We start from the raw sequence: 14,639 nt of genomic DNA, 5'->3' as shown, positions 1-14,639 counted from the left end.
TATCCTTTCTGGGGCTGAAAAGGTTGTGAAGGAGGAATTTAAGTATTGTTGGCATGTTGTCAAAGGGTAGAGAGGTGTTGATAGCATGAGAATGCCCAGGTCTACCAGACCCAGAGTCTCCTCATCCATTGCTGGCTCCAGCACTGTCAGTGGAAGATGCTGCTGAATGGCAGCAAATGGGTCTGGCTGTTCCCTGTGCTCTATTCACTGCTCCTGCAGTATCTACCATGGTTACATCAGGGATGTCTGGGGAATATCTCTGTCATGTACTCTATGGACCTGCTGTCCATAAATTAGTTTGATCTCTTTTTCCACTTGCTGATGCTGTTTCTCTCCATAGTGTCCTGGGACAGCAGGCTCCAGAATCACTGCCGGCTGTGTGAAGTGTTTAATTTATCTGCTTTAAATTATTACCATACTAGTTCCATCAAGTGTCACTAGTCCTGGTATTGTGGGATTTGATGACAAGTTATACCAGAAGTTCAGTTGGTGCTGTTCACACTGACATGTAATATGTGGATGAAAGTAATACAAATTGAGCAATACACTGAAATAATTATTTGTATCTACATGCTGGCGCACACACAACTTTTGAAGAGTACTGAGTGAGCTTTTTTCCTTTGAATAGTGCATGGTGAGCTTTCTTCCTTCTCAGAAAGTTCTAGGAGTTTTAGATTTAGCATTCAGTTTTTCACATGGTGTATTTCGGTTGTCTGCTCTTTCACATTTGTAAATGTGAGAGAAAGCCTGATGTAAGCCAGGCTTTTAAAAGCTGGCTTGCTACCAAGGCTTGTGCATACCTCTCTTGGGAGGAAACAGACTGACAAGATCTGACTTCAGTTCATGGTTCAGTTCATGGAGCCACAGGCTTCCTTGTTGCTTTCAGTAAATGTTTTAGTGGTTAGCTTTTCATCTGCAAAGTGGAGTTTGTAGTAGCTTTCTTCGAGTCAGAACTCCTCATAAAATTTACAGTATGTAGCAGATAAATTGTGCAGAAATACTGCTACTGGAATTTTAGGAATTGTAAATGAAAGAAATCACAGGTTTACAATAAATGGGTTAAGTTACACAAATGTAAATACTGAACAAAGAGTCTTATCAATTCTCCATGGTTTCTCACCTTCAGAATCTGGCTGAATTTAGCTGAGATGATGCTTACAAAATGAAGTTTGCATGGTATTGTCTGAACGTCAGTGCAAAGCAGGTAGTGTCAACTTTCTGTCCACCAGTTGGGCCACTACATGTAAGCCACAATGTGTGATAGTTTATGCCATTCTGATCTTTCTTCTGAGGAGAAAGTTCTGTGCATACCAGAGTGATGGTTTTATGATGTTGGCAAATATTTGCAAGAGGCTTAGTCAAGTCTGTCAGACTTCTGTTTGCTTGTGGCCTAATCCCAGTTTGAATCTGAGCCTCCCCTGCTGAAAGATGCACTCTGTTCATCTGCACAGCACTTTGAAGGGATTCGTGTTTGAATTTTTCAGTTTCTCCTTGTGGATCCAGAGTCAGAAGTTGCTAGCTGGCTGCTAGTCACAGCAGATATCAGTGTTATGACTTGCAAGGAAATCTGCTGGAGCCAGGATATTCTACATTCCTGTCTGTCACTGGTTGTTTTCTGGTTAGAGATCTCACTGAGAAATAAAACATGAACTGCTAAAGCAATGGAGAACATAGGGCTTCTGTGCTCCTTTTTGTTTCTGTCTCCCGGTGAGCTTTAAAGGGGGTCTGTAAAGAAGTAAGGTGGAAAGGACTGTGGATTTCCTAAAGAGCGTCTGTACTGTGCTTGGCCAGTACAGATCCACCTGAGCCAGTATACTTGATTTCCCGTGGTAGGCAGTAAGGAGTGTTTAATGAGGATCATAGGAATGTGGGTGAATAATGTTATAAACTGACTGGGAGCACTTGGTTCCCATCACCTGGTCCTTACTGTCCTCCTGAGGAGGAATGCTGGGCTTGTGGATGTATCTCCTATCACTCTCAGCATAACCCTCTTTTAATCTCTTTGCATTCTTCCTCTGATGTCCTTTGCAATGTGTTCTTCTTCTGGTTTGTGTGTTGTTAGTGACTACATCTTTTGCAGAGTTGGGCCTCTGGTAGAGGGGCAAAAAAGGGAGATAATTTGTTGATGCTTGTCACTGAGGGAATCTGACTCTGACGTAGGTTTGGAGCAGAGGGAGAGGTTTAGGAGCCCTTAGTATGCCAGCACTGCCTGTAGGTTTTATAACCTGTAGCAGTCTTGGGGTTGAATTAGTTTTAAGTCAAGCAAACAGAAATCTGTTGCAAGCTCTGAAAGAAGGATCTTCCCTGCAATATTCACCAGCACAGTTGCCAGTGAATATTACAGGGAGAGAACTTACAGGGAGAGAACTGACAGGCAGTTCACTATAAATCTTGGTGTGGCCTCACCTTAAGGCCATTTTAAAAATACCATGAATGTTAGTATGTTTTACTTAGTGCTCTTGGAAATGTCTTTGTAGCAAATTTAATTTCATTCTCTTTCAACATGCTTCTTATGTTTCCCCCACACAACTATTTGAGGTAGCAACATCTTCTCTGTGGTCCACTTACTACTCTTGCAAGAAAGCAGGTTTGTGCTTGCTTTTGGGCTGCCATGTTTGCTTGGGAGCCATTTTCTGTAAATGGCAACAGGCACTGGGGTATTAACCCAGTACTGGAACTCTTAGGTGCTACTATACTACTCCTACTACTAGAAAATGTGGACTTAATCAAGTAGTAATTGAAAAGGTGTTGGAACTGGGGGGAGAGGAGGCCTCCATTAGAAGTCCCTGAGTTCTTCAGGCATCTTAGTTAAAATAGCCAAATCACCCAAAGTATAATTTTAACATAGCTCATAAGTATTGTACGTATTGTGCCCTTAAAAAAGTGAGAGACTTAAGAGTACCGTTCTGCAGAGACTCCAACGTCTCCTGGGCAGGACAGTGTATGAGGTAAAGTTAAAAAGACATTCTACTTTAAAAGAAGAAGCTTTCCAAAATTGGAAAGATTAAATACAAGAAGTGAGATGAGAAGCGATTATAACCTTCGTACTGCTGTGACAACTGGTGTGTAGAAATCACCTTGCTTTGGTTGGTCAGTTATGCAGCATTTTGTGAAAGACCAAGCAACTTGTATCAGGTATTCTTTTTTTTTCTTTTCTTTTTTTTTCCCTTTTTCAAAGGGAAAAAGGATAAAAATCTTTGTATCTCAGAACTATAAAATTCTGCATAGCTTCTCAGAGGACATGCATGCCCTGAACATAGGCTTTTGCTGTAAGCTAGTTTATTTTGGTTCGAAACATTTACACCTTAGGAAAAAGGAAATGTAGTAGAGTTGTTGTGGGTTCCTGTGCCAAAAATGTGGTGCCTGAAAGAAAATTGTGTTCTTCTGTTCGTAACCATTTTAATCTTTCTGCAGACCTACAACAGCTGTGCCAGACTGTGCTTAAACCAGGAAACTGTATGTCTAGGAAGCACTGCTATGAAGACTGAAAATTGTGTGGCCAAAGTAAGTAAGAGACTAGCTTTGGTTTTGAGGGTTTTTTTGCAGATTGTTCACTGTTAATGAAAGTTCTTGTTAAAAATCAGAGTTGAAAAAACATATTTAAACAGAAAGCCGGTATTTTGGGTACGCTTTTCTGTCCTGTGTAGAGATTTCAGACTTGCTGATTTTCTCTATTGGAAATGATTACTTGAGTCTTGAGCTACCTAGGATTGAAGGGTTCATTCTGCTATACAAGTAATAGGCTTTTCCAGGGGGATGGCCTATGCCTGCCATGTAATTAGCTGTGGCATCTTCAAATAATAAATGTCCAGATACATGCTAAAAATACTGCATGAGAGCTCTTCATATCATGAAGATTTCTTAGCTACTGGAGGAGAGGTGCAAAAAGAAAGACCTTTCAATTAAAATACCGTGAATGCTGTGTTTAAGGGAAAGGGAGGAGGGAGATACAGCAATCGGAATGGTAAGAAAAGTATACATTAGCCCATGAGAGAAAAGTCATTCCTTGAGAATTGTAGTAGATGTAGTTGGAAAAGATGAGGTGCCATTAGCAACCCTCTTTTCTTAAAAGTCAGTGTAAGTAGAGTAAAACAGCATACGTGCAGGGCTGTTTGTGAATGGAAAGCATATGAAGAGTGATGCAATATGTATAGAAAGGCTGTGTGAAGGATGTGTTTATCCTTGTGTAAGCTTCGTATTTTCACTGAAAGGAAGTTCAGAATGGGCATGCAGGACAGATCAGTGCACGCAGCCATCTGTTACCCAAACCAGCTGGCATTTTGTTGCTCCTCTGTCACCACAAACCTGACCACTCAAAAGCCTGTTTTCTCTTTCAGTTATTTATTCCTTGATCTTCTTGAAGTCCTTTTTTTCATACTTTGTTTGTTAAAGGTGCTTTGTCCCTTCAGGGGCCACTTTTGTATTGACCTTTAAGATAATTTCCCAGCTAAATCTTTGCTGGGATTTTGCTGGTAAAATTTGGATGTCCCATTACTTTGATTCCTGTCAGGGAATTGGCTATCATAAAAGTTTGTCATGGTGCTTGCAGGTGGTTTAGTGCTCATAAACTGTGCTTGACATGCCAGGTTACCTTCCACTGGAGAAGCACTTTTGAGAGAAGCTACGGATCTTGGTACAGAGGGCTAATATTTAATACCAACACCTCCATTCTTAAGTTGACTGCTATTGCACACTGCTTTCTAAGGTGCTTTATGATACAAAGTAGGTGAAATTCTTTAAACAAGGCATCAGAGCAGCTCTGACTGAATTATATTGTCATACAGCATCATTCTGATGCCATGAAGCAGCTCACAGCAAGCTAACTATAGTAAACCCATTCGACTCCATCTGCTTTATAGCATCTTGATTGACCTGATCATCTTATAAAGGAACAAAAATGTGCAAGAGCTACACTTAATGTAAGTGATGCCTCTTCTAAATGAATTGACATATCTTTAATATCCTAATGCCCTAAATAATAAACTCTCTTAAAATAATGCTTTTGATGGGATCATGGTAAAAGGTATGGGTAGGACTCAAGGCAGGAACAGCAAGATTTGTTTCATGTTACTAAGGATGAATCTGAATCATCAACCTGGAGATTAAAAAGTATATGTTTTCAAGTATTGTATCTGTATGCTGTAGAACAATATCTATATATATACTGTAGGACAATCTGCCATCATCTATATATATGAAAAAACATATATATACACACATGTATGCATGCATATATGCACACACACATATGTATGCATGAAAAAGCGTATGGACTTTTCTGGGGATATAATTCCTCTGGTACTAGCATGCCTCGATATTGTACTCTTTTCCTTTGCATTCCCAGCTACAAACCAAAATGAAATAGGTTCTAAGAAAGCTTGTCTTTCGAATTCCAAAGTGTTGAAGCATTTATAAATCCAGTTAGCTAAATGCAAATGGCTCAGTAATGGCACAGGCAAATGGCACAACTGTTAAATGTTCCCTAGGTGAAGGGCTTAAATGGGATTTAAGGAGTTCAGAGGCCTTCTCTTAGCCTTATGCACATGGTGAGTTTTATCCTCCATGATTGATGTGTCTTACAGCCTTGGACTTTAACATGTTTTGTCAAGAGAGTGAACACTGGAAAGGATAACTGAGGGCTTCTTTATCTGCAGCACTTTTCCAAAAGTGTTGTAGGGTTTTAATTTTATTTTATTTTTCTTTTTTTTTTTATATTTTTAACTGGCAGTAAAAGACAAAAAAGGTTTACTTTGGAACTAATGATACACCTTACATGATCCTGCAGTGCGGCATCAGCCCTGACTGGGAGCCGCAGTCAGCATTATCACATGTGTGACAGGTATGTCAGTCAGTCTGCAGGAGACAATGGTTTTCCTGAAAACAGAATTTCTAATTCTGCACCTACTTGCACAAAAGAAAACTGTACTCTGTTATGGCTGTGTTAATGTCATTTACTGATTGTGTGCTTCATGTCTCTAAAGTTTGTTCAAAGAATGAAATGCAGTTTCCCTTGAGGCCACGCACATCAATATTGAGATATCTTTTTTTCAGGCTGAAGCACTGTCCATCCATCAAGCTCTCTTATGAACGAATGTTTCTGTACAGGACACCCAGATGTAAATTACCAGCCTAACAACTGGCATTCTTTCTAAAATGGAGGGAAAAGAAGTTTACAATAAGCAGATATGCATTTTCAAGTACAGAAAGTTACTGTCTTTTTGATCACTCAAGGAAGTCTGTGTTTGTTAGAAAACTTTGCCTGTTTTTTTTATATGATACCATCTATATGATTATAGATACCATTCTCTATGATACCATTTCTGTATGATATATCTCTATGATTGCCTGTGCAGGCTGGTGTACAGTGCCTTTGCAAACTTGTGCATTATCTAGTTTTATTAAAACATTTAAAAACAAAACTAGAATATCGTGTTCTGATAAATCTTTTTATATTGTCCCTAGCCCTGCTTTTCTGGTATTTGTCCTCTGAAACTCCATCAATGGGACCTGTGCATATTTGTATAGAAGCAAATAAGGAACAGTAGGAATAGTTTCAAGTATGCACATTTCAACTGAAGAAGTGGGATCTTAAATTAAAAATTATATATTATAATGCACAGATGTCACCTGTATGATCTGTAACATCAATTTCTCTTCCATCCTCAGGAGTTTTTCTGTTAATCTTTTGGCCTCTTTTTTGCCAACTGCTGCTGTTTGTCTCTTATAGAAACCAAAAAATGTCTGCAGGAGATTGATTTCTTTTTGTGCTACTACTGGTGTGCAACCACCAGTGGACAGCTTTCTCAGGAATTGGTGTTAGGTGCTTAAATAAGGTAGAAATGCAGCATGAACCTGAGCTCCAAGGACAGGGTGTTTGACTTTAATGAGGCTTATTGAAATCTGGCCAAATGAGCATCTGTTCCTATTGTTTGTTCCATATTTTGTAAGCCAGTATCTTCAGGCCAGATAATGGTATTGGTGTGTGCTTCATCCTCAATTAGAGAGGGGCACAGTTAAAAATCCCCTGGCATCTGGTATGTCACTAGGATTCTTGTGATGCTCCTGTGTGCAAACAAGTTTCTCTTCTGTTCTGCACCCAGGACTACTTGCTTTCTGTGGTGACCTTCACACTTTCTATTTGCTGTGTGGTGAGGGATGCTGTGGTGTGTCTCCAGTCTCCTTAGCTGTGTCTTTGCTTGGATGGATTATATGTGTTACTGTTTTCAAACAGAGGTCTTGCCTTTTCACACTTTGATAATGTGGGCTGCATTATGTTAGAGTTTTGCTGTTTGCTCGGAGTCTGTTAAATTTTGCATTTTCCAGGATCATGGAAATACCCTTTCAATTCAAAGTGCTCTTTTGTTTCCCAGCGAGAGACTGGTGTACAGCTGATCTCACAGAGTTCTAAAGTCAATACCCATTTCCTGCATTCATTAGGTAGGTCTTTACTGTTTATTAACTCCTGCAGTCAGTTCCAGTTCATCTGTATCTGCTATATAAAGAAATGTTTTCAGTTTCATTTTGCACATTGAATTCTTTCCTACCTGTGCCAGAGATAGGCACCCTATGGCATACTTGCCAGAGACAGCATAAAGACACCTTCTAAATGGCATGCAGCATCCCCACGTTTCTAAGTTCTGAACTCAGCAGCAGCTGGGAGAGGTTCTCTGCCTCTTTCTTCCTCCAGTTTCATTTAGGTAAAGATAAATACAGTCACACACACCATCCTTGAAAAATTAGATTTCTGTTTCAGGCCACCCCTTGCACATGTGATAACTGGTCCTGCTTCTTAAGGTCTTGGCAAACCAAGGGTTTTTAAAGCAGAGTCTTTAAGGCATGTTGTACCTTCTAGGGAATCTTTGAGTGTTGTTCATCAGAGTTTTAAATGTACATGCTGCAGTGGTTACAGTATTGAAGTAGGAATCTAGAACCATTTTCTACCCTTTGATTTTAGCACTGTGATTTTATTCTCTGTGGCCTTGGTGGCTTTTCTTGCTACCCTTCAAAAAGGGAACTGAGTAATACTCTCCTTGCAGAAATGCTGTGAAATTTAACTAGGTGATGCTTTTTTGACCTTTGGATGGGAAGTCCTGCTTAAGCATGTAGTGATGTCCTGCCTGCTCAGCAAGCTGGTGCAGCATACAGGAGGACAGGGCTGTGTTCTGCTTAATTCTGGAAACACAGAACAGGACTTGGTTCTTCAAGAATGCCATGAGAAAGTTTCTTTCAAGGATGCATAGAATTATTTAGCTGTAGCTACGCATTTTACATTCAAGGATGATTCAGCTCAAGCAAGGAGCGGTGGAACTAGCAGGTAATTGAAATCGACCTTCCTTTGTCAGTTCTTTCTGCATTGCTACTTTCTAATTTTTAGACTAAAAAGTAGTGTGTACAATAATAACATTGAGCTCAGAATCCTTCAGTGAATTAAAAGGACAAACCATGAGTACTCTTTAATAAACAAACATTTAGGGTTCCAGGCCGCATGTTCCAGTTGGCAGTAGGACAAATTGATCTGACGAGTGTCCCTCCTGTACTCTCAAGTCCCTTTATGTCATAGATTGATGGCTCCTCTTCCGTGAGAGTGTCCGTGTGTTTACTTTGCATGAACAGTGCAACCAACTGAGTTCTGCTGTGATAAACCAGAGTCAGTATATCTTCAGATAATGCAGTTTTCCAGTGCTTTTGAAGCCTTTACAGTCCTTGAGATTGAAGTTAGAGCATTTTCATTATGAACAAATATTATTTGACTAGCTACATTTTGTTTCCTGATACTCCTTCCACTGTTCTGATTAGGAAATATGTTATTCCATAGCTTAATGTTTAGTATTAAGCTTCTGTGTAGTGATGCAGAGGGCTGTCAATGGCCATGCTTCCAGCTCCAGATCCCTCGGTAGCAGCATCCCCTCCTGTGGCTTGGATATATACCTTTCTCTGGGGCAACGTTTCTGAGACTGTTGCAAACCATATAGGTGCTGCCTTAGCCATTGGCTGCTAGAGGTTTAAGCATGTCATTTTACCCTTCTCTTGTAGGTAATCACTCTGCAAAAAAGAGGGTTGTGTGAATGATGGGTATTGCAGGGACATTGTTGGGATTGCTTAATGTTCAAAAGGTGCTTTCAAACTATGACTAATTCTCAGTATTTAGACAGCACAAGTAGAAAATGGCATTGGAGGTGTGTCTAAAGGCTTCAACCTAACAATGATCTTTCTTAGTAATATGTCTACTTTTATCTTAACTGCAAGTTTCTCATATTTTATGTATATATTTTTTTAGGTCAAGACAATCTTTATGCTTTTGCTTCCCCTTGGTCTAATAACCTCTTTGCAAATGACTGAGAAAGAAATGTGATATTCCTGCTCCCCCCACCCCACCATACACATTCTCCAGATTTTGATAGACTTGTTTTATTTATTTCCAAAATTATATCCGCAGGAAACAAGCTGTTTAAATTCAGATTATGCTGAAGCAAAATGGTCCTGGTATGAGAAGCAACGTGCTGTTTTATGAGCGCAGAGTCCCTTTTCTCATAACTGATTGATAGTAAATATTTTCCTGAAGAATTATTGCCAACCATGAACAGTGCAACTGTTTCACTTTTTTTTTTTTTCCGTGCTACTTGCTGTACCAGCCATTGTCTGTAATTAAGATCTACAATTCACAATGCAGACGTTTGCACTTCCTCTGGGTCTGAGCTATTTATAAGGCATTTCAGCTGTTCAGAGTTTCTTTTGCGTGTTAAACTACATGTAAACAGGCTTCTTTAGTTTTCAGTTACACGAATGCTGTGCAGTGGTTGTCGTTTCTGCTTCTCTTAACACCCAAAATGGTTTTGCATGTCAGTGAAGCCGTGAATTAAAAAAAAAAAAAAGTAAAAACCTTGTTTTTTTTAAATGCAAAATTAAAGAAATAGTAATATAATTACTTATAGTTAACTCATACTATTATAGTTAACTCATAACTATAATACTTATAGTTAACTCATAAATTGCTCTGTAACTGGCGGTCTCTGAGTGTATTCTTCTGGAGATCAGGTCTCAAAGCTCTGCAGTAAGGATGGTCAGTCAGGTGATATGCAGAATGTTGCTATGAAGAATCATTTGCAGAGTTCAGTCATCTCAATGGAGATGTTTCTACTTTTTGGAGCCCTGGGTTTGAAATCACGAGGAAGCAGATTGTTTCACCTCTGAAGTTGAGTTCAGTAAATATTGGCAGGGCTCCTGCGCAGATCCTGGAAATTCCTCAGGTGTGACTGGTTCTAAGGAAAAACTTTCTTGTGGTGATTACAGTCAACTGGAACAGGTTGATTGTGGAGGCTCTGCAGCCTCAGTCCTTGGAGGTTTTCCAGACCAGTTTAGATGAAACCCTGAGCTACCAGGTCTGATTCATAATGCAGCCTGCATTGGTCAGGAGGTTGGGTTGGAGAACTCCTGAGGTCCCTTCCATGCTGAATCATCCCAGAATCCTCTCCACATATAGACAGTAAAGATGTTGCAGAAATCTTATAAAATTTAGAACTTAACCTCGCATCCTTAATCAAAATTCCCCTGCACCTCTGTTCTGTGTAGTGTCACATGCTGTAGTTCCACCTCAAGTGTTTGCTGGTTTGGTGATTGATACTCTGCATAAAAAAGTTACAGCCTTGAGATCTTCATTCAAGTCCTGTTACATTAAGCTCATAGGGAGTGTTCACCTGGGTAAGTTCTGAAACAAACTGGACTTGTACTTTGGGCTCTTTTGAGCTGGAAATGTGAAAAAGTTTGGAATACAAATCATTGGTGGCTTTAGTGGTAAATGGTGGCGAATGTGAAGAGAAGCATCGCTTCTTCAGCAGTCTCCTGCAGTGGCAGCACCCTCAGATGGTGGAGAATATAAATGCCATTAACGTGACATTAACTAGATCTGTTTTCAGTATTTTTCAAATGCAAGAATTGAGAAAGTGGCTTGAAAAATGCATCCAGTTCTTATGCTAAAGCTTGTGGTGTGAAACACGGGAATAATTATTTGATAGCGTAGCCCACAGTGGGGATGCCATTGGCGTAGCCAAGTGCTCACATTTCAGAAGGTGCAGTAAATTCTGAGTTTAGCCTAGCAAGAAAGCTGCTAAAAACGAGCCTATGTTTGTAGACCAGTGGGGGTTAACATGGGGTATGCTCCAGCATCTTTGCTGTTAGGAGCGGCCAGGGGAGGGGAAACAGCGTGGAGCGAGTTCATCGCCAGGCGTGTGCTGCACCATTGCCCAGCGATGCATGCCGGATCACCCGCATGCAGAGATCACATGGCTCCTCCAAAAGTCAAACGATCAATTCGCCTCGTTTTGGCTCTGTACTTAATGCACAAACAGTGCGATCTGCAGGGCTGTAATTGCATTGTTAGGGCCAAGGAACAAGCCTGTGCCTTTTCAGCAGACAGCTGGCAGGGAAAGAGGCATGTTGTTAGGAAAGAGAGAGGCAAGGCAAATAAAATTACTGCTAACGTTCAGAGATCGGCAGGAGTCCTACTTGCCTAATCTTACCGGTGGGAGCAAGCGGCTGTTGTAATCCAATTATAGCAGCATAAGCAATTTGTTAGACACTCCGCATAATGTAACAATTTCCCAATAAACTCTGACTTGTAATAACGTCGGCAAGAGCCCACATAAATCTGCCCGAATGGTGGGGGCTGGAGTGTTCGGCTGGGGGCTTGTAATTTGTGCCATCAGCACGTTTTGTGGAGTGTGGTGTGGTGCAGTCTTTCAGTGCAGGAATTTTAAGGAGAAAAGCATGGCACGCCCCTCCAAGAGAAAACCATTAGGAAGGGTCAAAAGAGATACCAAACAAAGCTGGGAGGTGGCTTGTCTAGGAGGGAGGAACCATCAGCCCCCAAATGCAAGGCTCTGGCTGATGAGGACTTAAAAATATTTAAAAAGCAGTAATGGAAATTGTAGCATTCTAAATTACAGCAGGAGGGGGAGGGAGAACTAGAATTACATCTGGTTTGGAGGGAAATGGGGAGAATATCCTTCCTTATATTTAAGCTGTTTAAATATTAAAAAAGAAGCTCAAGTATTGAAAGGGATGCCCTGTGCTTGCAAGACAGAGAAGCCTCGGATCCTGTCCCAAACAATTCATAACCTACAAAGGGGAAATTTAAACCTCTTTTGGTATCCAGTTACTTTCCCGTTGTCTTTCTTGCAGCTCCTAGCAGGCTTCGTGCATATTGGCGCAGCATCTTGATGATGTGTCTGAGAGATAAAACGTAGGTCTAGAACCATTCACTTTGAGCATACCCCAGTGAATTTAACTTTTTTGGCACAATGATGAATGTCCCCTCTGGTTCATGCAGATCTACACAAAGAACTAATCTAATTTAGGTATTATTTAAAAGTAAAATCAGTCTGCTGTGCTCTGCCTGTCACTCTTAGAGCACATTCCAAGTTACAACATCGTAGACACCAGTTTAAGGTTTATGTTTAGCAAGATTTAAGATATCATATTTCTGTTAATCCCTCTATTTAGCATTTCCTTTTGCTAAGATGCAGCTAGGCAGCAGGCAAAATAATGTAGGTCCCTTTATATATAGCATAGAAACTGTCAGAGGTCCAAGATTTTCAACGTAGTTCTTACCACTGCTGTGGTGTAAAAATGCCTGACTTCATACCACTAACAATACTTTATTTTCTTAGCTATGGGATCCTGTGAGGCTTCAGCATAGAGTGACATTTTTGCTCTCATTCCCAAGTTGTGGCAGCACAATGCCTTTTGTAGGGAAAAAATAGTTCCCAGCCGCCCAGAGCAGTTTCCCGTATCTGTAGCTCTAGGTTTCAGTCCCTGTGTTTTCTGGTTGGGCTATGCAGGCTCCTTTGCTTAGCAAAATAACCAAACCCAAAATTAAATTGTTGACCTTGTACACACAGCTCACATAATTTCACCTGTACCATGTTTGCCTTTATGGTAGTACAATGTTTTCTGCAGTTTTGGGGTGTATTTACATTCTTACCTGTCGTATTAGTACTGAGATAGTTTTTGTTTAAACTGTAAAATAATAGCTGAGATGTGCAGGCTGCCATGTGGTTAATGCTGCATATATTGTGCCCTCCTTAATGTGGAAGTCAAGCCTCCATTGTTCGTAATCTTCATTGTCAGCAAGCATATAAAGATAACAGCTGAGACTGCGAGCGTCTCCAAAAGTGTCCTGGTAAATATTTTCTTTGAACATAAATACACCTCAAAAAGCGTGTTTGAAGAGGGCAGGTATTATCTTAGCCTACCAAAGCTGCATCAATAAACTGCAGTGCTTCTAATAAAGCCACTCGGTGTCTGGGTTTAACTAATGGCTGATTTTCACAGCTTTGACAGTGAGCTGTGTGCGTTATTTTCTCCTGATATTGTAAAAATAATGAGAGCAAATTAGAACAATCAGTTTACCCAGATAGCTGCTGATTGGAGGTGATGGGCAATATGGCAGCGGGTAATCCATCTTCGGGCTCCTGTCACATTAACTTCAGCAGTGTGGAAAAGATCAGGCGGAGCGAGCGGGAATCCTGCCCAATCAGAAAGCTGAAATTAATGAGAAGAGCATTGTTCTGTGATCAACCTTTTAATTAGCAAGAGTGGAGATGGAGGGAGTGATGAAGCTGGCAGCACAGCTGCACAATGCTGGGCATGTTTTCGGTGAGGGGGAGGAAAAACATGGGTTTTAAATTACCCCTTCTGTGCTCCCTGTACACCGGCAGTGTGTCTTCATTCGAAACCCCTTAAAAGATCTTAATAAACAGCCGCATCCAGGTTAATATTGCAAACGTGGCTGTTACTAATGAGTAGTTTCAACGTAGGTCCTTTCGGGGGTCATTTAGGAAAATGTTGATCACTGTTTACAAAAAAAAAGAGAGAGACTCACAGGGTTCTGTATCAGATTTAAACTTGTGCTGCATCGAGGAAAGAAGAGGAGGGAGATGGATAAAATTAGAGTAAGGGACTGCCTGTTTTAATACTCCCCTCCTTATTTAGTATATGTTTGAAATAAGATTCCTCGGCATATATTTGAAATGAGACTCCTCAGTTAAAAATACTGTGTGTGCCATGTGGCTTTCAGCAGCAAAAAAAAAGAAGAGAGAGCAAATACTGCATTGATTCCCTAATGCTCCTTTTTGCTGGTATATTTTTGTCAATGGGCTTTTTTTCTTTTTTTTTCCACCCGTATTTTTCAGTTTATTCACTTGCAACAAGAAAGCCTAATTTGAAATATTTGGCTGCTGTAATTGCTAAGAAGCTTGACTTGATTATTATTTTTTTTTTCTCAGTGGTTTGAGAAAATCACAAATTTCTCAAGTACATTCTAAAATTAGACGCTGGCATGAGCGCCTGTCACATCTCAATAACAGTCTTAGTAAAACTAGTATTTTTATAAAGGGAAAAAAAATGATCTGAGGAGAAGAGGGATATTAGGGGGCAATTTCTGGGAAAGGAAATAAGAAATGTAATGAAGTAGGATTTATGTTTACAGTGCAGGGAAATCCAGCTACTTCTGATAAACATGGTTCCTTTTCTGTCTTCCTTGTTCTCTGCGCTGTGTTTTCCAGGCATTTCTTTTCTCCTTCCCCATAATTCCCAGAGAAGTAATGGTTGAAGAGTGAGGCTCTGTCATTCCATGCCTGGTG

General features: G+C 40.3%; 1 protein-coding gene and 1 long non-coding RNA gene across 5 annotated transcripts in view; both read left to right on the top strand.

Moving 5' to 3' along the window:
* Positions 1–14,639, top strand: part of BTRC (beta-transducin repeat containing E3 ubiquitin protein ligase) — a 99,235-nt gene that overhangs the window by 41,444 nt on the left and 43,152 nt on the right. For all 4 annotated transcript variants that reach the window (XM_062601934.1, XM_062601935.1, XM_062601933.1 and 1 more), the window contains one exon: positions 3,415–3,504. In XM_062601934.1, the coding sequence (XP_062457918.1) occupies positions 3,415–3,504 (90 nt within the window). The remainder of the gene's footprint in view (positions 1–3,414; positions 3,505–14,639) is intronic.
* On the top strand, positions 3,511–5,906 carry LOC134155111 (uncharacterized). Its single transcript, XR_009961432.1, has 3 exons — positions 3,511–4,722; positions 4,860–4,919; positions 5,786–5,906. It is a non-coding gene; the product is annotated as an uncharacterized LOC134155111 (long non-coding RNA).

This window comes from Pezoporus occidentalis, unplaced genomic scaffold (assembly GCF_034315485.1).
Source record: "Pezoporus occidentalis ecotype Australia unplaced genomic scaffold, CSIRO_AGI_Poc_V1 ctg73, whole genome shotgun sequence".
Classification (NCBI taxonomy): Eukaryota; Metazoa; Chordata; class Aves; order Psittaciformes; family Psittacidae; genus Pezoporus; species Pezoporus occidentalis.
Note: the sequence above shows the minus strand (reverse complement) of the source record. Positions and strands in the feature narration are given on the sequence as shown.